We start from the raw sequence: 26,828 nt of genomic DNA, 5'->3' as shown, positions 1-26,828 counted from the left end.
TTTAATTAGTTGCCATGGAAATGTTTCTAATTTCTAGTTTTTTTTTTTTTTATTATATTTTATTTTATTTCAGTTTCAGTTCTCATTTCTATTTTTTTGTTGGTTTATTTAAAAATATTTATATATAACTTCAATGTATTTATTGCTTTTAGAATCTTTTTATTTTGGTAATTTTAGTATTAAGGCTTATTTCAATTAGTTGCCAATGCAATGTTGTATGTTGTTTTTACCTCTATATTTTTGTATGGCTTTACTTGTATTTCAGTTTTAGTTTTTAGTTTAAGTTTGAGGAATTTTATTATGTGCTTTTGTCTTCTTCTCTTTTTAGTATTTCTATGTAGCTTTCATTTCTGTATGGTTTTATTCTTCTTTAAATTAATTAATTAATGTATTTATTTTATTTTATTTTATTTAATCAATCGGATAAATAAATCGAGCTGTTTAATTCAACAGAAGCTGATTTCTGTGTAAATAAAATGTTTTACCTCTCTTGTGTCAGTTCCAGGTATACTTTGCCACCTATATAGTACCTCTTACAAAAATAAACATTTTCTCAACAGATTGTCAAATGATGAGCTTAACCTTCATAAAAGTATGAGGTGTTTTTGTGTTTTCTCAGGGTACGGCAGGATCTGAAGCCTTTGCCACTGAAGAAATGTCCACGCTGGTCAATTACATCCAGCCCACAAAGTTCCACTCCTTCGAGGTTTCCAAGAGTGAGTACGACTGCATGCGATAACATGCTGCGCTGATATAAGATCTCGCTCAAACTCGACGTGTCTGCTTTCAGAAACCAAACGCAGTTATCAGATGTCCTCGTTTGTGGAGACCAAAGCCCTGGAGCAGCTGACCAAGACCCCGGTGGAGTTCGTAGAGCATCCTTTACCCCATAAACTCCAGGAGGAGTGTGTTTTGTTCTGTAGCGACGTCACACACAACCCACATAACCCATCAGACACACATGACAGGAAACCAGGACAAGTGCATCTATCATTTATGCCATAACTAATGACCCAAATAATCACATCTGTCAGGAACATTTCACAACTCCAGTCCTTATGACTCTTCTGAAGCTATTTACTAGATTTGTGTGAAGAATGGACTGAAAATGCTCACATGTGCACATATTCACACTTTACAATATCAGATCATCAAAGACACGACCGACTGATCACGAGTCACGACAGGTTTCAATGTGTGGAAGAGGGAATTCGATTTCTTTTATGAAAGGATATTGTTTTCATTTTATGCCATTTTTTTGGGTGCGTCTCACAAAACCTCGATACACGTCTGGGTCACATTTCACCGCAAATACAATTTAAATAAATGAATAAGAAATTTACATTTGGATTAAACAAAACAAAGCCTATTTTTAGGGCCTTTTATTGTATTAAGTACATTCTCATCCTCACTATATTGTGAAAAACAATGATATGTTATTTAAATTGCAAAGTATATATATATATATATATTATTTCACATTTATTGTTTTTCTTTTTCATTAATTTATTTAGACCATTTTTATTTGAAAAATGGAATAAAAATAGCCTTTATTTGAAATGGAAACATTTTTGATTTTTAAAATTATTTTTAATTGTATTGTTTTATATTTCTACAAAGCTTTAATTCATTTTTATTTCAGTTTTAGTTTTTCGTAATTTCAGGACTTCAGTTTGTTGCAAAGTCAACATTTGAAAAAAAAAGTGTTTTTTTATTTATTTCTATTTCTATATAGTTTAATGTATTTTTTTTATTCATTTTATTTTTATTTCAGTAATTTTAGAACTTAAACTTAATTCAGTTAGTTGCCAAAGCAATGTTTCTAATTTATATATTTTTTATATTTTTTGTTCATTTTAATATATATATATATATATATATATATATATATATATATATATATATATATATAATGTAATATATCCCAAACTAAATATGATTTGGGGGCAGTAAATGTAGCTTTATATGTATATATGTATATACATTTACTGAGCCCAAACTCTATATACGTGTGTATATATACACACACACACACACACACACACACACACACACACACATATATATATATATATATATATATATATATACACACACAGACATCTAGATGAATATGATTATTTCTCATGCCAATAAAACAATGTCACATAGCAAAAAAGTCTTTATGATAAATATAATTTCTTTCATATTTCCAATTTTTTTAATACTACACAGACATGATTTGTCAGATTCCCTCTGTTTTGGGGATGTATGTGCTAGTTGTGATGAAGGTCCGTGATTTCTTGATTAATCGGTGCCGTTCATTACGTCATTCCCTTAACTGTGTACATGTAGATATAACAAATTTCAGCTGAGCAGGATCTATCCTAAAGGAACTCGAGTGGATTCCTCCAACTACATGCCTCAGGTGTTCTGGAACGCCGGCTGTCAGCTCGTCGCTCTCAACTTTCAGACCATCGGTGAGCAGAGCAATAACAAGACTTCTTCAAATAGGACTTAACTGCGATATGACATGTCAAGTGTAATTTTGTGCTTTACTCTGCTCTCTCAGATCTGTCCATGCAGCTGAACCTCGGCATGTACGAGTACAACGGGAAAAGTGGCTACAGACTCAAACCAGAGTTCATGAGGCGACCGGACAAGCATTTCGACCCCTTCACAGAAAGCACAGTGGATGGGATCGTAGCCAATACCTTATCCGTGAAGGTTTGGTTTATTACACGTACTAGAATTATGACATGAGACTGTTGCCAAAACTCATTTGCAATGCACTATTTCGATGCAATCTATAATTTGACTTGCATGTTTTTTAGTGTTTAGTGTTGCATTTTGATGTTTTTGTGCAAGAGAAATGTCATCGCCTCTTTCATTAGATCATATCAGGACAGTTCCTGACTGACAAGAAGGTGGGCGTTTATGTGGAGATTGACATGTTTGGACTTCCAGTTGACACGAGACGAAAAGCTTTCAAGACAAAGACGTCCCAAAGCAACGCCATCAACCCTGTGTGGGACGAGGAGCCCATCGTCTTTAAAAAAGTATGTGATGTTTTTGCTGTTATGATCATCGGATGGCTGGAAAGCATGAGATATATACTTGTGTTGTTTGTTGGTCAGGTTGTGTTGCCCACCCTCGCTTCCCTGAGGATAGCCGTGTTTGAGGAGGGAGGGAAGTTCATTGGTCATCGGATCATTCCCGTCTCAGCCATTCGTCCCGGTGAGAATCTCTGTCATGTCTATTATAGTGCCCCTATTATTCTAAATTTTGTTTTGGAGTCTCCTGCAATAGTTTTACATGCATTTCTCACAGTGTCTGAAACGGTCCGTTTAAGGATTCAGTCTCTCTGAGCTCCGCCTCTTTGAGAGCTGCTCTGCTCTGATTGGTCAGATGACACAGTCTGTTGTGATTGGTCAGAAACCAAACGCTCATTATCATATCTGAATCTCAGCTCTTTATACACAGTGATACGAACCGTAACGGTGGGTTTTACCGTATCAATCTCATCAAAGTGGATTTGCTTTGTCAGAAAACAGCGTCTTCTGAACACGAACAACACCAACCAAACTCTTCCAGTCTCAGGCCCCATCCACACTACTGTGTTTTAGTTTAGAAACGGAGAATTAAAACGAATACGATCTCGGTCCACACCAGCGTTTTAGCTGCGTATTAGAACTGATCTCCGTCCACATTAAAACGACTGAAAACGCGGATCACGTCACCATTCACCTACACTGGGCATGCGCGTGCCGGTGTGAACAGGAAACGGATTGACTATTCCTCAGATTTCGCTGAGGTTGATAAGTGCCGATCTGGACATTCGAAAGTTTTCGCACCATTCCTCAGGAACTACAACTTCATTGATAAAGTTATCCCACCATGCGCTGGTTCTTCCCGGCTTAACTCAAAACCGACGCTCCATGAACGGTTGATACCGCCGCTGCACACGGGAACTGGCACAGATCGCTGGAATAATAGCTCGCCTCCGGCGCATGTAGGCAGTTGTAGCATTGTGAAATGCAGAATTTACTTGCACTAACGTAACTGGTAGTCCAGGCTGTTGTTCTGCGTTTTCTTCCATTGTATGACATCCAATCAGAGAGCCGAGCGTGAGCCTCTGCGTCATGGTTTCTAAAGTCCTCCGTTTTGACCCGTCTACACTAAAATATCCTCCGGAGATTCAAAACGCAAAACGGGGTCGGCAGAGTTTCTAAACTTCTCCGTTTTAGGTCTTTGTTTTTGCCGGTTTAGTGTGGACGGGAGGTGCAAACGTAGCAAAAGGTCTCCGTTTCTAAACTAAAACGCAGTAGTGTGGATGGGGCCATAGATACATCTACAGTGTTTGAGGGCGGAGCAAAGAGACGCTGTTCATCCGGCAGCCAATGGGGTGACATTATTCAAATTAGTTACAAACCTACACAGGTCCAGCAGGAAGTGAGACTGAATTACTGACGACTCGTTTCAGTTCAGAATCACTTCTTTCTTTTAGGAGACAATAACTCCATTTAGGTTTTACATTCACAAACAGATCTATTACACACCACATGAAAGGAAATATTTAAAAAAGCATAATATGGCACATTAAATTAGCCTGAACACTTATAGACTAATTCCAGTTTGAGATGTTCTGTCATTTTTGTTCTTTTGGTCTTTTTTTCTTGCATTTATTTAGTCGTCTTTACATTGCAAAAATGGTGTTGCGTTGTGTCATCACAACATCAAATGGCATTTATGATGAGGTATTTTCTTTATACAGTTAAAACTAGTGGTTCTCAACTTTTTTGACTTGAAGGTCGAACACAATACTCAATATATAGGCTATATTTAATCCATATGCTGAATGTTGATTTAATAAACTAACTGATTTCAGAAATTTTAAGAACTGTATGTTTTTCATTAAATAATAGTTGTTGAAGGAACAATAGAAATATGATTTCATCTTATTTTTTTGTTTAAAATTTTATTTTAGATTTTACGTAGATTAGAGTTAGAATATTTTACTATATAATTAGTAATTTATTAATTTAGATACATTTAAGGCTGCAACATGGAAATGCAGAGGGGTTTATTGTATTAAACAATAATTTTCTCACATTTTCACAGGTTATCGTTACATCGGTTTGAGAAACGAAAAGAATCAAGCTCTAACTCTTCCTGCTATATTCGTGTATATCGAGGTCAAAGACTACGTACCGGATACATTCGCTGGTAAGAAGTTCATTACTATAATCACCCGCCATCTGAAACATCTGGCTGGCAACTCACAAAAAGCACTAAAATTACCATAGTACTACTGTGGTGTCCATATGAATACCATGGTAAATATGAGTGAATCTCACAAGCTGGATCATAATCAAGAAATTATACTTTGCATACAGAAAATAGACCATCAAGCTGCTTTGCATTATTTACAACATATGTGACAAATATATTCAGTGTGAATTATTGAGTGTGAGTAATGACTTACCAGTACCGTGGTATATATCAGAATACCGTGGTATTGCCGTCTGATGCCTTCACTGTACAGCGACTGTGCTTTTAATGAGGAGCTTTTCAATCTTCATACCAGAGATGGTTTTATGCTTATTTGCATACCGAAACAATGAGATGAGGGATTTTGGGACAGACTCACGTCTCCAGTACCCAGAATGCTCCTGTTTGTGTCAAAAAGTGTTACAGCGCAGAGGAACAACAGCACTGACCTTCTCAGCAGCGTTTCACACGTTTGTTTCTACTCGTCTGTTTTCCTGTCAGACGCTAATACTGGTGGGAAGATCTTAAGAGACAACGTTTTTTTTTTCCTTTGTTTAATTTAAATAGAAACTTTGCCTTATTAAAGACACATAAAAACAAAGTGAACTCATCTATTTAAAGCTAAAATGGGGAATCACGTGTTAAATATGCAAATATCCAAAGTGATATAGACCCCACAGAAGATAATTATCAGAGACCTTTCTTTAGAAAATATTGAATCTAACATCCTGTTTATGTAAATGAAGGCCTTTTAAAAAGACGAAATGACCCATAAAATGCCAAGGAAAAAAACCTTTTCAAAAATGTCTCTTAATTAAGGGTTTCTAGCTGTAATGAAACTTCAGAAATATGAGCGATATGTCACTGCAAGAAGAAGGTCTTTAAAAGGGGCACAGCATAATGTCACACATCAATTCTTATTTCTTTGGATATTATTTTGGATATATTTAAAAGGTTTTGTAGTTGCTAAATATTCTGAAAACATTACAGTTGTTACTAACTAAAGTGACTTTAGCTCATAGTAACGCAGAGACTGATTTGAATGCAGATGTGTGTGTTTCTGTGTTGAACAGATGTCATTGAAGCGCTGTCCAACCCCATCAGATACGTCAACTTAATGGAGCAGAGATCCAAACAGCTGGCAGCGCTCACTCTGGAGGAAGGAGAAGAGGAGAAGGACATGAAAGAGGTTCACGTTCACATTCTCTCACGACAAATCTTCACTCCTGAATGTTGGAGAGTGAAATTATGACCCTACAAATTTTATTAAACCATCAAAATATGAAGAAAATTCATTATCTTCCTTTAAATATGAGGGAAGAATAAAACACTACACTTGGGTAAGGTATTTATCTGACAAAATTATTTCGCAAAAAAAAAAAAATTTGCATAGAAAAACAGCATACATTGACTACAACATAATCTGTTATTAATATTTCATTGGTTCTCTTGTTTTTGCATGTGTTCATAATTTCTTTGAATGAAAGCCTGACCAAAAAATTATGTCGGCTCAATTTGTCATGTTTCATAGAGTTATCATAAATAAAATGATCAACTCCAAGCTCAACTACGCAATATGTTTGAAAACCTTTAACAGTTTTTTAATAATATGTGAATAAAGGGTGAAGATGTAAATTTTCCTTGGCCAGACTTCTGAGAGAGAGTGTGTGTGTGTGTGTGTGTGTGTGTGTGTGTGTGTGTGTGTGTGTGTGTGTGTGTGTGTGTGTGTGTGTGTGTGTGTGTGTGTGAGTGTGAGTGTGAGTGTGTGTGTGTGTGTGTGTGTGTGTGTTTATTTATCTACTCAATTATATAAGAAAAGAGCCTTAAAAATGTATAAGAAAAAGCCCTTTGAAAGGGGCAAACTAATGCTAATGTCATATATTAAAATTAATTTCTCAGATGCAATATACACGAGCATCAGTTAGTGCTAGATTTATAATGGAATCACTTCATTAATTACTCTGTCTTAACTCTAATCACATTCCCATTCATTTACTTCTGAATGAAGTCATTTTTCGAATGAGTTTTTCCTTCATTCCAGAGAGCGCTCTGTTGCTGTTAAACTGTGTTTGACAGAGAATGGTATTTGCTGACGTTTCTAGCAGAAGTTTCTTGTTGTTCAGGCGGATCCAGGTGTTGAAAACCCCTCGGAGGTTAAAAGCGAACCCAAACCCGCCCCGGTTGAGAACGGATTGAGTCACGCTCCCAGTGCGGCTCCTAAACCAGCGTCCCAGACCAGCACACAAGCACAGTCCTCAGGTCAGACCTTCACACACCTTCTCTTCTGAACTACACGTCATTACTGTCGCGTGTATTGAGGTGTTTCACACATTCACACATCAAGCAGGACAGGATAGAAAAATGATGATGTTATTAGATATGCATGAATCTTATCTAATGAGATCTTATCTGGATATGTTTCAGGCTCAACCAAACCAGCGGCAAAGACTGAAGATCTCATTCATAGCGTCCTCACTGGTCAGTGTTAAACACATCTAATGGCTTAAACGATTCAGTGAAATAAAAATCTGAAATAACTGCACGGTTTATATTAATATATTATTATTTATAATATAATTGTATATGATGAACTTAGGTTTTTTTCATATTACGAATATAGATTTATATATAGATATAGATTACGAATAAACAATCCATGGCAAATTTAATATTACATATAAATACTATGCAAATAATATTATGTATACATGCACACACACATATATAATTTAAATATATTAAATATATATTAAACAAATATGTAACAAAGTTAAAGGATCGCTCATTATCAATCGCCACGGCCTTGCTCCACTCTCGGCACGTGTGTGTGCGTGTGTGTGTGTGTGTGTGTGTGTATGTGTGTGTGTGTGTGTGTGTGTGTGTGTGTGTGTGTGTGTGTGTGTGTGTGTGTGTGTGTGTGTGTGTGTGTGTGTGTGTGTGTGTGTGTGTGTGTTTTGTAAACATAAATTATAGAATTATTTTCGAAAATAATTAAAATATATTAACATAAAATAATAAAAGATTTTATTTTTGTAAACATAAATAATAGAATAAACAATAGCAGGTTATTTAAAAAATAATTAAAATATATTAACATATAAAATAATACACTAAATTTAATATATATATATATATATAACATGAAAGTATAAACAATAGCAGGTTATTATATATATATATATAATATATATCACATTCAGTGTATTATTTTATGTTAATATATTTTAATTATTTTTTAAATAACCTGCTATTTTTATTCTATTATTTGTTTACAAAAAACAATATATATATATATTAACATGCAAAATATTACACAAACATAAACAATACAAATAATTCAGTCAAGTGTGCAATATAAATGATTTCTCTATCTAAAAAGAAGCTATATTTTGCCTATGTTATATGAGACTTCAAATAAAATTATGTTTTATTAGGTAGCTGTTGAGTCCAAATCATTTCGAAGGTTCACTATATATTATTTAAACACTTCTGATGTAGAGAGTTAGAAAATCCATCGACATGAGCTTCAGAAAAGGATAATAAAATATGGAGGTGGAATGTAAAGGAGTAATTTCACAGTCCATTTCACCTCTGACTATTTCTGCGTCAGAGATGGAGGCGCAAACCGTGGAGGAGCTCAAACAGCAGAAGGGCTTCGTTCGAGAGCAGAGACGACACTATAAAGAGATGAAGGACCTGGTGAAGAAACACCACAAGAAGACCACTGAGATGATCAAGGAGCACACGGCCAAATACAACGAGATCCAGCACGACTACCTCCGCAAACGTGCCGTCCTGCTGAAATCTGCAAAACGAGACGGTAAGAAGAGGTAGGTAGACGTCCTCGGATCGGTTGCTGTGTGGGATTGTGTGTCCAAACGTCCGGTGAACAAACGTCTCACACACCGGGTCTGCCGTCAGGTGCTTGTCCTCCAGTCCTGAACACGGACCCTCGTTCTTCGAGCAGGAGCTGAACACTCTGGATCAGGACAGCGGACACAAACTGTCGGACCTCAAGGAGCAGCAGCAACAACAGCTCCTGAATCTCCGGCAGGAACAGTATTACAGCGAGAAATATCTGAAGAAAGAACACATTAAACAGGCGAGTCGGGAATACAGGACTCAAACTAAGTTACAGTGTTGATTCATTTGCAAATGACTCTTTAAAACTGAAAATGTCTCTTTAAAGACTCATTGCAACTTGTGTTTTCACATTTTCAACTTTAACTTTTTTTATAAATTATACAAGGTTCAACACAATTTTTTAAAGTCAGTTTAATATATTTTAAGTTGAAAAGACTTAAACTTGCCTTATTTGATTGAACTTGAAAGTTTAAAGGGGTGGTTGATTGCGATTTCACTTTTTTCATTGTAAATAGTGTGTAATGTTGCTGTTGGTGCATGAACAGTACCTGCAAAGTTGCTGCGCTGAAAGTTCAACGTGAGCAGAGATATCGTCTTTTAAAAATCAGGAAGCTTAATGCCTACAAAAACGACTCGAATGGGACTACAACGAGATACTTCCCGGGTTTTATACGTAACTAACCCATAATCAACACTCCCTCCGGAATATGCAAAAAAGGGGCCATGGCCATATTTCTGCGGCTTTGTCAAAGATGAAGAGTTATAGTGGAGAGCAGAAGCCATGCCGTCGAAAGTGTGTTATTTTCACCCAGCTGTCAGGTCTTCTGTGTTCGGGCTTCCTACGGACGCTGTAGTTCGTCAACAATGGTTACAATTTATGTTTGATTATGTTCCAGAAAATTACAATCGTGATTTAGCTCTCTGTGCTGCGCATTTTACGGAAGACAGCTTCCAGAATCTCCAATTCAATGTCGGATTCAACAAGAAACTGTTACTAAAGCATGAAGCAGTTCCAACTTTAAAACCAGAGGCAACAGTTGTTGGGCCACAACCAGTAAGTAAGACTTAATAATTTTAAATGAATTTGCATGTATAATTTTAGACGTAATGTTTTAGTTTTTATCAAGGACGTAAACAAATGCCAGTGCTGGCTTTAGTAGCCACTTAGTTATTCTATTTCGTGTGTCTATGACAAATGCGTACAAACATTTTGGACCTGAATTTGTAATTATGTACTAATTTTGTAAATGTATTTTCCATGTATACTTTATGACGTAATTTTTCGATTTGATCAAGAACGTAAACCAATGCCAACGCTGTTTGTTTATAGTAGCCAGTTAGTTCGATGCTATTTTGTGTGTATAAGACAAACGTGTATAAAGTTAAAAAAAATGATATGTAATTGCAACAGAAAACTTCAGCTGCTGTTATCAGATGTTTTCACGTTCTGTTGGCATTTTAACACAGTTGCCACATGTACACCTAAAGAAAACGATACACTGATTAACTACGTTTTGCGAATAGATAAACTGTTGCTCATTATATCGATAAAACAATAACTTTAAAAAACGGTATTACTCAGTCATTTATTCAGTTTTAAATGTTTAATCTGGAGAAAACCGAAAAAGCTAACTCAAAAGCTAACAAGCAGCAGTAGCATTTTCAAGTAACAGCATATCGAAATTCTTATATTGCCTTATAATAGTGGAATAGAATAGATTAGAATAATAATAATACAAAAATGTACCATTCAGAAATGTTTTGTAAGAGCCGTGTTTGGGGAGGTTCTGCTTGACTCTCTTCATTGCCGCTTTCTGGGGCTGATTCTGGCTCAAACTGAGACGGCTGTATTGACACCATTATTTATATTTGACCGGAGCACATGCAGCTTTCACCTGTAAAGTTAATGGGCGTTGAGTTTCCGGACAACATGCACTACGCAGTTTAGCCAATTACAACACACCGGCCCAGCTAACCAATCTGAGCCCATTGCCTGTTTCTGAGGGAGTGGTTTCATAGAATCAGGAAGTCAACCGGTCGTTCAAATCAAGGGGGTAATCCATCAGGCGGAAGTTGAAGCTGCCTCCAGGGGTCGCCATTGTAGCTGTCTATCACCTGCTGTTAGCATCCCATTGACTCCCATTCATTTTGGCGTCACTTTGACGGCGAATAACTTTACATCTGAGGCGTCCAAAGACTTCATTTGTCCATTATTTATTTCTAAAGAAACACGACAATGTATAAAAGGCTCCATTACTTTGTATCTTACGTTATGGCCCCGTAGAAGCCATTCTTGTAAAAATAGGCTAAAAATTGCGTCATAACCACGCGACTTCATGTCGCACAATAGAGACATTACCGTATAGACAGGAGGAGAAGCTCGCACAGTCTCGCAGGCGTACTGACGTTAAATTTTAAATAAATAAATATTAAGCAAAATGACAAAATAATTAATCAGAATACTTACCAAAAGTTGCTGCAGGTCGCGCTTCACCGTCTCTGTGCACGATTAACGTTGGGTGACTGTCTATGGGTGATTCAGATTTGTCTTGGCACAGCTACTAGAAGATTTACACCTGTCAGTCAGGTTGCTCACGTGACATCTACGTCATCAAGCTCAGTTTTAGCCTGCGCAGAACGCTTGGCTATCAGGAAGTGAGTGCCCATGTTCGGCTTCAACTCTCTCCGTTGAAATCAACGGGGTCGCTGTGTCCATTTCTTTTACTGTCTATGGTTCAAATGACAGAGGAGAAAGCGGCTTCCAATAAAGGGGAAATTTATGAAAAATAAGGCTTTAAAAAAACAAAAAAACACGAAGACCTTGTTATATTGCACCCCATAAACACAGTCATGCAAAGAAAAAAAGAAGTAAACCACCCCTTTAAGGCAAAATTGCATTTTTCCATCTGTAATATTACACATATACAGAAAATAATGCCAACAAGGCCCAAACATTAGGAAATTATTTCAAATAAAATTTGAAACAAAAAAAATATTTTTATTGATTATTGACTTTTTTGTTCATTGGCAAATGACTCTTTTATGACTTAATTATTTATGACTTTATATATAACATTTATATATAAATTTATAATGCTAACAATATCAATTAATAAAGTAAAGTATACAAATATATCTTGTCATATTACACATACAGATAGTAATTCAATAAACAAATCATAGCAAGTTTTTTTTAAATAATGCTTTTGTTCCTTTTTTTCAGTCGCTTTTGATAGTCTGCTGAATGCATAAATGTAAATAATAAAATATAAAGCAGTCAAGTGTGCAATCTAAATGTCTGCATCTAGAAAGAAGCTACTTTTTACTTATTTTATGTGAGAAATCAAGTATAAATGATTTAAACATTTCTGATGTACAACTTTTGAAAACCTCTGTTTAATGAATGGTTCAGAAAGACTGATGGTGTTTTGGCTGTGTTTGCAGGTTATCGAGAAGCTGACCGGCATCGCTGACGAAAGTCAAAGCAACCAAATGAAGAAAATCAAGGAGCTGTGTGAGAAGTGAGTCCGTTACCAATATCACGAACGTCCTTTAATAATTCATAAGGTCATGTAGCGTCAACCTCGCTGTTCCGTCTGTGTTTATAGAGAAAAGAAAGAACTGAAAAAGAAAATGGACAAGAAGAGACAAGAGAAGATCAATGAAGCCAAATCAAAGGAGAAGCACTTGACAGAAGAGTAAGAGTTCATCTGTTCATCATTTCCTGGATACAATGTGTGTTTTGGTTGAAATAAATTGTCTAGTGTCCACACTAATCCAGATACATTTGAAAACACATATTTGTCTCCACATTTTGGCCTTCTGTCCGCACTGAGAGGGCGTTTTGTCTTTCGAAAAAAAAGATTTTTGAAGAATGGCTAAATAAAAAACGGCTAGTGTCGACTGTGAAAACAGAGGTTTTGAAAACGATGTCGCATGTTTAGTCATGTGTAGAATATTGCACCGATGGGAATATATTCAGGGCCTAAAATAATTTTTTGCCACACCTGCCAATGACCGATTATTACTTAAGAAAATTTACCTGACATAAATAATTTTTATACGTCAATAAACCGTTCTTGCAAAAACAGGCAGTAATGACACCAAAATTTTAGATAGCAGTGAAAATTCACAATTCTCTTTTCTAGTTTCAATACCGCAGCTAAAATTACTAGCCTAACTAATATCATTTTAAAAGATTATTAAAGACAAGTACCAGTAGTTTTTAGGTAGAGACATTGCATAAATTAATCAAATGTAAAATGACACTGGATATAGTCTTCACTGTATGAATTAAATGTAGATTAAATCCTATTATCGTTTCAAAAGTTATTCAGAGATTTTCAAGAGCAGTGATTGTTTTTTTTATATGTCCTTTCTTGTCTGCTTTCCATTAAAAACACAGACAGCAGAAGGAATATTAGGCTGCTGTCTCTTTAAGGCCCAATGCACTGATCCAATATACTGTACTGATACACATGCGTTTTCTTTCTCGACTTTTTACGTTCACTCAAGCGACTGTCTTAACGAGGATACTCATCCAGACGGGCATTTTTTGACAATTTTATGCCTGTTCAAGTGCAAAAATATGTGAAACCGAGCTCAATTCAGAATATTTAAATGACCAAAGCTTAAACTCTTGCGACGGTATCACGAATGACGTTGATATTTGATTCCGTTCATGTTCTCACAACATCGCATTGGTAAAAATCATAAAAATGTTACATGCGTTTTCTTTCTCGACTTTTTACGTTCACTCAAGCGACTGTGTTAACAGGCATTTTTTGACAATTTTATGCCTGTTCAAGTGCAAAAAGATGTGAAACCTCACTCAAAACTTCCCACACTGAGTGAGAGTTCACTTTTGCGTATTCTTGCGCTTGAATATTTAAATGACCAAAGCTTAAACTCTTGCGACGGTGTCGCGAGTGACGTTGATGTTTGATTCCGTTCATGTTCTCACAACATTGCATTGTTAAAATTCATAAAAATGTTACCGGCCAACTAGTATATTTCATATACTCGCCATTTTATTTCTCAATTTCGCAATTGCAGTAGCGTTTTAGACCACACATGTAGCGACCTTGATATTTTACACTCCAGAGATATTTTGCTAGTAAAGTGATCGTACCAGAAGAATAGCATAATAACTTTTTTTATGTTTGGTCTCTCTGTATCATCTCAGTGAGCTTTTATTTAGTTTTAGCCTTGCGCAGTTGCATCTTCCAACGTTTCAGTGTGGATGAGAAACTTTTGGATATTTTTAGTGTGGACGGAAAGCGTTTTGAAACCAAAATGCAGTTTGGTTCAATGTATCTGGATTAATGTAGTCGTGACCTAAACATGTTGAGCAGTATGTTCAGATGCAGTGAATAAGTGAAGATTTTCCACAGAAATACACACGTCATCATAGAAATTTCAAATTGGTGTGTTTTACAAAATCAGAAAATAAATAACTTGAATGCAATGCAAGTCACTCTAGATAAAAGCACGAAAAAAAAAAAATTGACACGAAACGATCTGGATTCATATCAGTAGAAATGAATTTATAAGAAATAATGCAGACTCAAAGGTGAAGTGCTTTAATAAAATCTGTGTCAAATGAGTAAAATGTGCAACTGACTACAGACGGTTTCATTCAGGTGATTCTTTGAGGGGAATTGTAAGCATAATTGGTATTAAAATAATTTAAGCTACAAAGATGCTTATATCATCGACCCTCGAGATATTAACTTACTCCAAGCTAATCATGAATCGATTTGGAGACAAAAAAGAAGATTCATTTCAGGTTATTTTCATTAATGTTCTGGGTGGCAATTAAAGGAATGGAAAGAATTGTATTATTCTTTATAAAACTGGCCTCTAGATGGCAATAAAACACTGATAAAACACCATAACACACACACACACTCTCTCTCTCTCTCTCTCTCTCTCTCTCTCTCTCTCTCTCTCTCTCTCTCTCTCTCTCTCTCTCTCTCTCTCTCTCTCTCTCTCTCTCTCTCTCTCTCTCTCTCTCTCTGATTTAAGGGAGAAACTGGAGATCAACCGGTCTTATGTGAACGACGTGGTGCAACACATTAAGAGGGTAAAAGAGTTTCCCCATTTCTCAAGATCATAAATGAGAATAAATATGATTCTTTACACTTTTTGTCTTTTCCGTCACTAGCTGGAAGACGCTCAGACTAAAAGACACGAGAAGCTTGTTGAAACCCATAAAAGCATTCTGCAACAGATATTAGATGAGAAACCCAAGGTAAGAACAAATGAAATGATATGGTACCATAGTAATACCTTGTTTTGGATACGTACCATGGACCAATGTCACATAAATGAACACTGCAGAATGAAAGATATCATTATTACTAGCGTTGTGACTGTTATTGCTATGAAAGTGAGTGCTGTTGCTTTCTGGGAAGTTTGACAGATGCGTGTTGGATGAAACATCAGTCTGATACACTTACAGCGTCTGTAGAGTGTGTTGCATCAATACATATTCTACAAACGTCATTGATTTTCTGCATTTGTCATTGTTGCCTTTATGCTCAACAATATTTTTTGTCAGCATCAGTTGTTTAACTTTAACCCTGTAGTGTAAAACCTGGCAAAATTTGATAATAATGCTTTTTTTTTTAATGGAACAGTTTATTAAACCTTACGACAAAAAAAACTAAAAAACTAAAATAAATGTTTTCATGTGTTTTTGTTGATTATCATATTTGATCCATCAGGTTTTTATGGCTCATATAGTATGATATAGTGAGAATATGAAGGGAATAAAACACCTCAGTTTTATTCTGAGACTCAAACTGAGCAAAAATATACAATTTGATGCAGATTCTGATATTTCTATGGACAAAAAGTCCTGTTGAAATGAAATTCTGATGCTTGTAATGTAAATCAATGAGATCCTAATAACAGTATGGCAGATACTAACATAAAATGCACATTAATATCAGTCATCACTATATCTGCCAATTATTAGTTTTATGATCAAATCTCTGTAGTTTTAAAACATAATGCAATGCAATACAATGATGATTGAGAGATGAACTAATAAACCTCCCTCAAAAGCCTGATGATCATATTTGAGACTAACATTTGAACATGATTGTACTAAAATATGAAGCATAGATAATCATGTAAACCGAAGTTGCTTTCGGTCCAGTAAGTGTTGATCTTGAAATATTACTGACTAAAAATCAGTGCAGATTTCATGTAAACCACGAGCTGAAGTTTGTACAATTACACTTAAAAGGCTTTTTCTTGCTAAAAAATTAAAACTATCAATCAGGCGACAGAAGGCAGATTGTGTAAAAGGTTTTTCAGATCATGCTGATCATTTAGAGGCCTTATAAATGTGCATATTAAATATGATACAGTAGGTTTAATGAGGTTGAGAAATAGTTCTCTCAAAAATGAAAATTCTATCATCTTTGAAAGTCCATTAAGTCCTATTAAGGCTTTCTGCAGGTTTGTGCTGTGATGAGGGCGAGTAAATGATGCCAGTTTCAATTCAGCCCTTTAAATATTCCATAAGCTGTCAGGATTATATGATTTGGAGAATGTCAGTGTGATCCAGCACATTTTTAGATGCAGAAACAGAACAAATGTGCTTTTTAATGTTCAACATAGAGATCCGACTTGATTCAGGATTTCCGCTCTTTGATTGGCTTATGAACTGACACACTTCAGACCTGACCAATCATTTTACATGGAGTCAAGACTCCCTTCCCGAGCTTCCAAATTCAGTGTTTAATGTGCATAACAAAATTGATATGAGTGCATTATCTATAAAGGTATCTGGTGAAATATCTCCATGCATTTGTTGATTTGTCATTCCTGAGCGCTACAGGAGCGCACAGATCGGATCGGTCTGGATCTGCTGCTGCATTAGTGAACATTGATCCGGATCTGTCAATACCGTCACATGATGTCACATTACTGACCCGTTCATACCATCGACTCCTGCACTCACGGCAGACACACACACACACACTCACTCACACATTCACTCACTGAACCGCAGCACGTTTAGAGTTTATGATATAAATTTTGCTACATGACCATATTATTATTGCATGTTTGCAATGATGAGGTTTACAGGGATCATATCATTATTTTTTGTTCTTTACATTTAATTTTTAGCCCTCTAATAATGTTTCGTTTTTTCCACCAAATTTATTTTACATTTATAGTTACATTTAGAATACATTTAAGATTATTATTCAATTATATTTAAATATATTAAATCATTTTTTCAGGATAATTTTGCACTCTCTCTCTCTCTCTCTCTCTTACAGTTAAACATGCGGTTATTTGCTTTTTTCATGGACTTTTCCCACATTTATTGTTTCTAATAATTTATTTTTTATTTATCTTTAGATTTATTTCAAATTTGAAATAAATTATCATTTAAGTTATATTTAAATGTATCTGATTTATTTTTTTCAGGATCATTTTCCGCACCTTTCTCTGAGTCTTACGATTAAACATGCTATAGCTTATATATATATATATATATATATATATATATATATATATATATATATATATATATATATATATATACTTTTTATTATTTATTTGTTTTATTATTTATTTTATTTGGATTCCTATTATATTGTTAATCAATGTTTGTTTGTTTTTTGCACCAAAAACTAATTTTTTATATGAATTTTTTTCACTCTCTCTCTCTGACTCTTGCAATTAAACATGCTGCTATTTGTTCCACATTTTTATTATTTATTTGTTTCTTATTGTTGGTTAACCTGTTTGGTTTTTGAGAACCAAATAATAACGTTCCAAGAACATTCTTTGTAGGTTTTATTTTTTTGCAACCGTAAAATAGCGTTCCCAGAACTTTGCAGGAAGGTTATTTTGTAAATAACTTATACAGAACGTTCCCTAATGGTTTTTTTTTGTTTTTGTTTTTAACCATGTAAACTAACCTTCCAATTACAATGTTGCAGATGTTTTTGTGCAATGACCTACACAGCACCCGAAATTATTTTAATAAAGCATTTAATAAATTGTAGAAATTAGATCCATCAAAATGCATACTATTTCCGTTAAGAAATCTTTCCTGACTAACCAAAAACAAACCATAAAGAACGTTCTGGGAACCAAAAAAATGATTATTGTTTTAAATAACTTGCACTAATGATCAGTTTTGATTAATATGTTGACCTGTGTTCACAGCTTCAGAACGACCTGGATCAGGAATACCAGGATAAATTCCGGCGGCTTCCACTGGAGATCCAGGAGTTTGTGCAGGAAAGCACCAAGAGAAAGACTGAGGATGTAGAGCAAGAAGTTCTTCCTTCTTCCTCTTCCACGCTGGAGAAACTCATGCAGAAGAGCGCACAATCTGAAGACGACACAGAAGAGGAGAAGAAAGACTGATCCCACCCTGTCAGAAACCTTCAGGATCTCTTCCCACTTCTCTCTCGGAGGGAAACTGAAAGGAAAAGTGAAGGACAGCTGATGGAGGAGTCTTGGTGGGAGCGCTGCATCAGAAACATGGCTTAATGTCACGCTGGGAGTTATTTTATTTCAGTTTGTGTATTCTACTTGGCTGGGAACACACTAAAGTTTAAATATGAATTATTTCTAATGTTCTGTTGATGTGCTTCTCATAATAATGAGTGGAAGAAAAATGGAAGAGAATGCAGGTCATGATACTGTAGAGGTACTGTAGCGATCAATTATCTTTAATAGATGAATCTCACAAAAACATCATGATAAAAACAATTTGAGTCATATTTCACCTCATTCTGTCTGTGAAATCGCTCCCTATACGCTCGTTCAATATTCCCTGCATAATACACTAATATAGTCCTCTTGAAAGAGTGAATGAAAACGAGTGAGTGAATTCAGACGCTGCTGCTTTTGCATAGTTTGTGCAAATGTTTGTGCATAATTTATCTTGAACTCTGTCATGTATAAACCTTAATTAAACTATTTAATAATCAATTAAAAAGGAAGTAATACCTGTATGATATTACGCTGTACCTACATTGGACCCACGGTTTGGAAAGTGGATGGATGGATGATTGAGCTGCGACGCCATCTTCTGGTCAGACGCGTGAATTCATTCAGCGCGCGACTCTCACAGTGCATTATGGGTATTCTCTAGCCTTTGAGTGCGGCTGAATGTTGTACACTCGTTAATGCGGTGCATTGTGGGATTCATTGAGTGCACTCGATAACGTCCACTATGGTTCCGGACACCACTTCAAATGACTGTTCCCTCAAATAATGCCCTATTTAGGGGAATAAGGGGCGATTTCAGACACATCCTTGCAGTTTTTGGGATGAAATATGACCCGGATGTGTTCTCGACAGGCTTTGTGAGTTTCACTCTTAGGCCGTGTGTCCACCAAAGTGTTTTTAGCCAGCTGAAAACGCCTAGCTGTGGGCGCTTTAGAGCGTTTTGGCAGCGTAGCGTTTTTTCAGTTGAGACGATTCGTTGCTATGATTCAGAATATCCGCAGCACAGTTTACTTGTAACTGATTTCACAGATAATTTGTTTCATACTACAAAAAAAAATTTTTCATCCATTTTGTTCCGTTAGCTCTGCTGGTTGACGTCGTTGTACAGAAAGAATGTCGTGACAGTTGGTCGGTGTGGTATTTGTCCCGCCCCTCCTCCACTCTGATTGGACGGCTGGGTAAAAAGTGACGGTGATGAGTTGCTGCGTTTTACCCAAAGTTGAACATTCTTCAACTCTCGGCGACCAGTAAAAAATGCCGAGCGCTCGGCGCTTCAGCGTGAAAAAAACGCTCAACGCCTCTACGCTCATGATGTTCTAAAAACGCGGCGCTCCCATTGAAAACAATTGAAAAAATACACCAGCCGCGTGAAAAAACTCGTTGGTGGACAAACGGCCTTAAGGCGCGTACACTTCAAGTACGATAGCTGTAACGATAAAGATATAAGATGTGTCCCAAATGATGCACTATAAACTTTGTGCTTTACTGTATTGAATGAACTTTATAAGGTTATTTTGTCATTCAACATTTGAGTCTGAAGCCCCTCCCCCTCCTCTACGTAATTCTGTACTACATTCGCCATGATGTCATTATCATGTGACCATCCATCGCTTCATCTCCATTCATCAACCCTCTCCCATGTCCTAATTGGATAGTAAAGTGTCCATCGGATGCGGGATGCACCGATATTAAGATTTTGGCCGATAGCCGATAATTCTATATATTTTAAAGCCGATAGCTGATATATTGGCTGATGAATCTAAATCCAAATTTTTATATAATTTTTGAGAGCCTGATCACAAAAATAATAGTCTCTCCATTAAAACACACAATTATAATGTTCTCATAATTTTATGCAGCCGATATGACAGACTTATGCACTGAACTGTATTTTCCTTTTTGAAATTATTCCTATCATATTTCATGCAAATTAAAACTATGGTGAAGACTGCGCATCTGAAGTGTCTCAGCTGAAGGAAATAATATATTATTGATCGTCTTTAATGTATCAGCCGATGACGATAACATTAAAAATTGACATATATCGGCCGATACCATTATGGTGGCTAATATATCGTGCATCCCTAGTATGCACACTTCAGAATCTGATCAGAAGTAGTAGATCATCTGGTTACTTTTTGCCCACTCTTTTATGAGTACTGTGAATTCAGACATACTTCTGTTGTCATATACTATATAGTAGGGAAGTACGTGATTCCAGATGCAGCCTTTGTATTTTCGGTTAATTAAGTGCATCATACGGGTATTTTAAGTGCACTTTTTCATTTTGGAATGTTCCGTGTGAACACAGTACACTATTTATCCTACGAAATGGCTTTGAAATATTGCATTTGTATGTGAATTGAGACGCATCTTTAGTTCCAAAAATCATTCATCAGATTTCACACCACAACGATAACGATAACGCCACAGAGAAACAATATCGCTGGAATCACTTTCAGAATGATTTTTTTTTCCAGCTGATGAAGGATAAAAATATTTACAGCCAATCATAATCCATCTTGCTTTCAGAGCTAGAGCACTTAAAGCTGTAGACGACAAAACTGCTTAGAATAAACATCTTTATAGTTATCGCGCTTGGTTTGAACGGGCCTTTAACAGACATGAGAGTTTCTGAAAGGTTCATGGTTTATTTGCACTGAAACGGAAGATGATTATTGGATTCATCTTCTTGCAAAAGTTGCTGCTGTCGGTTTGTTTTGACTCTGAGTGCTTGCTGTATATATTACAGGATTGATTTTCCACCTGTACTAATGAAACATGCTGGTCTGAGGTGCTGAAAGCCTGTCCAACACTGACCTGGAACAGTTTCAGGGATGCATGCTTACAGTCAGCCCAGCGTTTGTGCTTCTACACATCTGTAAATGTCAGCAATATAGCTTGTGTTGTAATGTGATGAACTATTATCAATTTGTGACGATGTGTTTCAAGTTATAAGCTCTATTTCTTTTTGAACCCATAGGTCGTTTTAAAAATATATAAATGCATAGAGTGTATTTGCTGTATTAAGGGACCATTTCATTTCCTCCAGTTTCTGTCTAGGGAACTGTTTTAATTCTCTCTTTTGTTACTACAGTTTGTCGTACGGGCAGAATTTCCCGGTTAGCATCAATAGGTCACTTTAATCACTGAGTGAATCTCATGGAAACATGACCAGCTCACTTTCACCCCAAAATCAGTGACAAATTGAAATGACCGGAATTGGCATTGCACTTGTCTCTTTTTTCAGCATAAAAGGCACTATAATTTTAAATTCAAAAACGATGCATACCTTATTTTTTATTGTTATTTTTTTGCATTACAGTAACGATATTCTTGGCTGGGGACGATGTGCTTTAATGTCATGAAAATGTTACAAAACGTTTTTACAGTCATTATTTATTACTGATTTTGGAGTAAAATGTGACCTGGACTTGGATTTCTTGAGATTCACCTAGTTATAAATAAAATTAGTAATGCAGATGAAGGCAAAAAATAAAAAAATAATAAAAATGGATATGCACTTTGGATGTCCCGAGGTATTATGCAATCTTTCTACATAAGTCAGAAAGCATGTCATATTTCCTTTTTATTATATTCAGTTTTTGATGTAGGATATGTTTAAGGATTTTTATGCCAAGTGATATTTGATTGTTAATTTTTTTCTACTTTATGCCATTCATCTATAATTAGTTATTTCATTAAGCACTTTTATTATCTGTTATTTCTACTTGCTACTTCTAGATTTTAATTTAACTTAGAATTTTTACTCTTTTTAATCTGCTCCAATTGGGTTAGTTATGTATTTCAAGGTTATTGACACCAAGTACTGTAAGTAATGGATTTAAGTTTGACATTTCGTTCTCTGTATATTTGCAAGGTTTCGATATTTATTATGCTCAATCGGATCTATGTGAAATACTTCAAAAGGGCCAAAATGTGTTTCCTTTCACTTTCTTTTCAAAGCTGGTGACAGATTAGTTTGAGTAAACCATCTTCAAACACAAATGTTGAAACCTTGCATAATATCAATTTGCTTTGAAAAGAGTCTGGATCATTTCAGTGAGGCCATTGGGAAGCAGCTGCAACTAAAAAGCGTTTATCGTTTACTTAATTTCCCCATAATCACTAGTTTACATGTAACATGAATCTTGTATATTCACTTCCAGTAGTGTTAATGAATTTTTACTACACGGTTCTGTGCCATCGGTTCCTTTCCACCAAAATCTTTTTTGCAATGTAAGATTACTTGAATTACTTTTATGACTCAAGAATATTTTCGATCGTTTTGAAGTGAAGTCCCGTGCCTTTGAATGTTGAATCTATGTTAGATGTGGAATGTAAAAAGTGTTGATGAATAGAGCTCATTTTTTGTATAAACCTTACCGTAAGCGCACTTTTAAGATATTTATACTACTACAGAATTAGATAGATATGACGTGTCAGACTATTGGTCATGGATGCTACTGAATGCCACTTTTATTATTTTCAACGTCTGTTGACAGAAAGGATCCCTATTTAACATTGAATGACATTTGATTTTGTCCACTTCTGTTATTAGTTTGACAAATATCAAGATCTTTGGAAGACAAATATTGTTGAATGTAAGTTGTGCTCGTGTTGTGCATTGGTTTTAATAAAATTGTTCTTGTGAACTTCGGGCTTTGAACAATAATGCTTATTTTAGTCGTAACTTTAATGTGTTGTGGGTGTGAAATAAAGGTTTTATGACCTCTCAGACCTATTTTACAGACTGTAACTCTCACTGATGATAATATTAAAGCTGTTATGCATTCTCAAATGTATTAAATTGTTATACACTTAAAATTTGGTTTTATGATTAATAAGTTATGACAACGTTTTTACATTACTTTAACAAAATGTTAAGTTATATATGTTTATATACTTATTTTAAGTCAGTTGATTGTACCTAAAATTTTAAGACAGCAATTTTTACAGTATAGGCCTACTAAATTCAATTATTTAAATGAGATTTACTTTTATTTCCTTTTATACTTATTTCCTATTATTTTACCTTTATAACTATGCTTTATAAAATGGTCCATAATATATATGTATTTTAATATTTATTGCAGTGGCTACCAATCGCTGATTGGTAAAGTCATTGCGTCACTAGGGGGTGATGTGCGAGCAGCTGACCGACGCATCCTCTGAATTGTAACCTCGAATGATGTAAAAACGCAGACGAAAGCGGAAAGCAGAACTAAACACATTGCTCAAAATTGGTGCAGTCAGTGGAATGGGCTCTTTAAATTTTCGCGCTGATGTGACAGCGCATGTCGCGTGACAATACCAACATGGCGCCGGACTCCGTTCATACTACCCATATTCATACAATAGAACTTACTTTTTTAACGGTCGCGAAGTACGCTCAAATTTAAATGTAATACCTACTCACATAGTACGCTATTTCGGACGCAGTTTAAAGGTGCTCTAAGCGGTGTCACGCGTTTTTTAGGTCAAAGCATTTTTTTTGTCACATACAGCAAACATCTCCTCACTATCCGCTAGCTGCCTCTGCCTGTCTCCTGAACACACTGTAGAAAAACGGGATCTCTGCAGACACCCCAGGCTCCACAAACGGCAACAAAAACAAACTGGGCTAACCCGCACCACGAAACATAACAAACTGTTCCAGCCAATAACCGACAAGAAGGATTTTGGGGTGGGGTTTGGAGGGTTAGTGTGTGGATGAGGAGGAGGGAGGGTCTATTGAGAGCGGCGAGGAGAGTTGAAATCAGGTCAACTTTATGGTAATGAGCTATGATGCGGTTCGGCGGCAAACGGCGGCAACCAATCGGAATGTAGAAGTGCTCCGTTTGAGAGGATTCCAGAGAACGCAGTCCTGTGAACTTTGGTTCCGACCACATTAGTTCCCAAGCAAAATAGAGGAGAGGTTGATCATTTGAATTTGATAAGAATGTGCGCAACACTATTTATAGGCAAGATTTTTGCGCAAGAACACTTGTTTTTCTGCGGGAATGTAAATTAGAATAGCACTCAACCATGAACACAAAAACCACACCACACAAAAGGCTTTTCATTTTTTTTATTTCGTTAGCAAACATGTCACTATAATTGTTAAGTTCTTTCCATCAATCAATTTTCTGCAAAAATAACGATCGACATGCTTGTTTGCTTTGTGGCCCCTATAAAAAGACCTAACTTTCGATCTACGTCAGAGCATCAAACTTTTGAGTTTTGCTTGTTTGAACCGACGCGCTACAGCGATCTGTCACATTTAAAAGCGCCAAAACGTTGGAAATATTGACAGAATCTGACAGCTGAGAATTTGTTCCATATCAAAAGTAACCACCTCTGCCTAGTCTGTCGGTGTCAGTGTCCTCTTTGTCCGCAATTTGTCTCTGGGTGAGAAAACGCAGTGGTCCAATCAGTAGTTATGAGCCTGAACTTGCTTATAGTAATTCTGAAATTAGTGCACATGAGTGAAAAAAAATACAGCACAGAAGAATGTCTAATTTAGCGTAAGATTTCTTTGTTGAGCGTGAGACGGTGAGATTGAGGCTGAATTCGTGAGTGTCAGGCCAGATGCGTGAGAGTTGGCAACCCTGCATCAAAGCGTCCACGAATCTTTCCACGGCGTCGCTGGCAGGGCGGCGAGAGCGAATTTTGACACTCTCGCCGGCGGTGGTGTGAACGCACGGTAACGCCTCCGCTTTGGGGTGTGTTTGTTGCGAGTGTGTCAACACACACACAGTATAATCATTAGAGATGCACACAATTACATTCGGAAATATGCAAGCTTTGTTTCCAAATGCCCCAAGCAAATATACTCACCTAAAGGATTATTAGGAACACCTGTTCAATTTCTCATTAATGCAATTACCTAATCAACCAATCACATGGCAGTTGCTTCAATGCATTTAGGGGTGTGGTCCTGGTCAAGACAATCTCCTGAACTCTAAACTGAATGTCAGAATGGGAAAGAAAGGTGATTTAAGCAATTTTGAGCGTGGCATGGTTGTTGGTGCCAGACGGGCCGGTCTGAGTATTTCACAATCTGCTCAGTTACTGGGATTTTCACGCACAACCATTTCTAGGGTTTACAAAGAATGGTGTGAAAAGGGAAAAACATCCAGTATGCGGCAGTTCTGTGGGCGAAAATGCCTTGTTGATGCTAGAGGTCAGAGGAGAATGGCCCGACTGATTCAAGCTGATAGAAGAGCAACTTTGACTGAAATAACCACTCGTTACAACCGAGGTATGCAGCAAAGCATTTGTGAAGCCACAACACGCAAAACCTTGAGGCGGATGGGCTACAACAGCAGAAGACCCCACTGGGTACCACTCATCTCCACTACAAATAGGAAAAAGAGGCTACAATTTGCAAGAGCTCACCAAAATTGGACAGTTGAAGACTGGAAAAATGTTGCCTGGTCTGATGAGTCTCGATTTCTGTTGAGACATTCAGATGGTAGAGCTGGAATTTGGCATAAACAGAATGAGAACATGGATCCATCATACCTTGTTATCACTGTGCAGGCGGGTGGTGGTGAAATGGTGTGGGGGGTGTTTTCTTGGCCCACTTTAGGCCCCTTAGTGCCAATTGGGCATCTTTTAAATGCCACAGCCTACCTGAGCATTGTTTCTGACCATGTCCATCCCTTTATGGCCACCATGTACCCATCCTCTGATGGCTACTTCCAGCAGGATAATGCACCATGTCACAAAGCTCGAATCATTTCAAATTGGTTTCTTGAATATGACAATGAGTTCACTGTACTGAAATGGCCCCCACAGTCACCAGATCTCAACCCAATAGAGCATCTTTGGGATGTGGTGGAACGGGAGCTTCGTGCCCTGGATGTGCATCCCACAAATCTCCATCAACTGCAAGATGCTATCCTATCAATATGGGCCAACATTTCTAAAGAATGCTTTCAGCACCTTGTTGAATCAATGCCACGTAGAATTAAGGCAGTTCTGAAGGCGAAACGGGGTCAAACACAGTATTAGTATGATGTATATCCAGTCAATTTTACTAACTTTTATAAACCCAGCCAGTAGGCTACAATCACAATGAACACATCCAAAATGAAGTATTTAACATATAACAACTGCAAAGCGTCTAATTTGTAAACGAAATGAAATACGCACTAAATCCAGCATAAACTCCTGCTCAAATTGCATATTTTGAATCTCTCAAAACAGTACATCACATCTCAAACCTCACAGCAATT

The 26,828-nt window shown here is 36.4% G+C and overlaps 1 protein-coding gene across 2 annotated transcripts in view; it reads left to right on the top strand.

Moving 5' to 3' along the window:
- Positions 1–23,261, top strand: part of plcb1 (phospholipase C beta 1) — a 76,604-nt gene extending 53,343 nt beyond the window's left edge. The window contains exons 16-32 of one of the 2 annotated variants that reach the window (XM_077238291.1): positions 620–716; positions 791–875; positions 2,335–2,459; positions 2,552–2,706; positions 2,874–3,038; positions 3,117–3,216; positions 5,101–5,205; positions 6,324–6,439; positions 7,374–7,509; positions 7,675–7,728; positions 8,861–9,080; positions 9,172–9,352; positions 12,559–12,635; positions 12,723–12,812; positions 15,142–15,199; positions 15,281–15,367; positions 18,313–23,261. In XM_077238291.1, coding sequence (XP_077094406.1) covers positions 620–716; positions 791–875; positions 2,335–2,459; positions 2,552–2,706; positions 2,874–3,038; positions 3,117–3,216; positions 5,101–5,205; positions 6,324–6,439; positions 7,374–7,509; positions 7,675–7,728; positions 8,861–9,080; positions 9,172–9,352; positions 12,559–12,635; positions 12,723–12,812; positions 15,142–15,199; positions 15,281–15,367; positions 18,313–18,516 — 2,055 coding nt within the window. In that variant the 3' untranslated portion in view covers positions 18,517–23,261. Of the gene's footprint in view, positions 1–619; positions 717–790; positions 876–2,334; positions 2,460–2,551; positions 2,707–2,873; positions 3,039–3,116; positions 3,217–5,100; positions 5,206–6,323; positions 6,440–7,373; positions 7,510–7,674; positions 7,729–8,860; positions 9,081–9,171; positions 9,353–12,558; positions 12,636–12,722; positions 12,813–15,141; positions 15,200–15,280; positions 15,368–18,312 lie in introns of those variants that run through there. The other variant, XR_013206567.1, reaches the window with a different exon arrangement.
- Positions 23,262–26,828: the final 3,567 nt, after the last annotated feature.

This window comes from Siphateles boraxobius, unplaced genomic scaffold (genome assembly GCF_051911475.1).
Source record: "Siphateles boraxobius isolate OS27281-9 unplaced genomic scaffold, OSU_SipBor_1 22, whole genome shotgun sequence".
Lineage (NCBI taxonomy): Eukaryota > Metazoa > Chordata > Actinopteri > Cypriniformes > Leuciscidae > Siphateles > Siphateles boraxobius.
The sequence above is the reverse complement of the archived record's forward strand: the minus strand, read 5'-3'. Positions and strand labels throughout refer to the sequence as shown.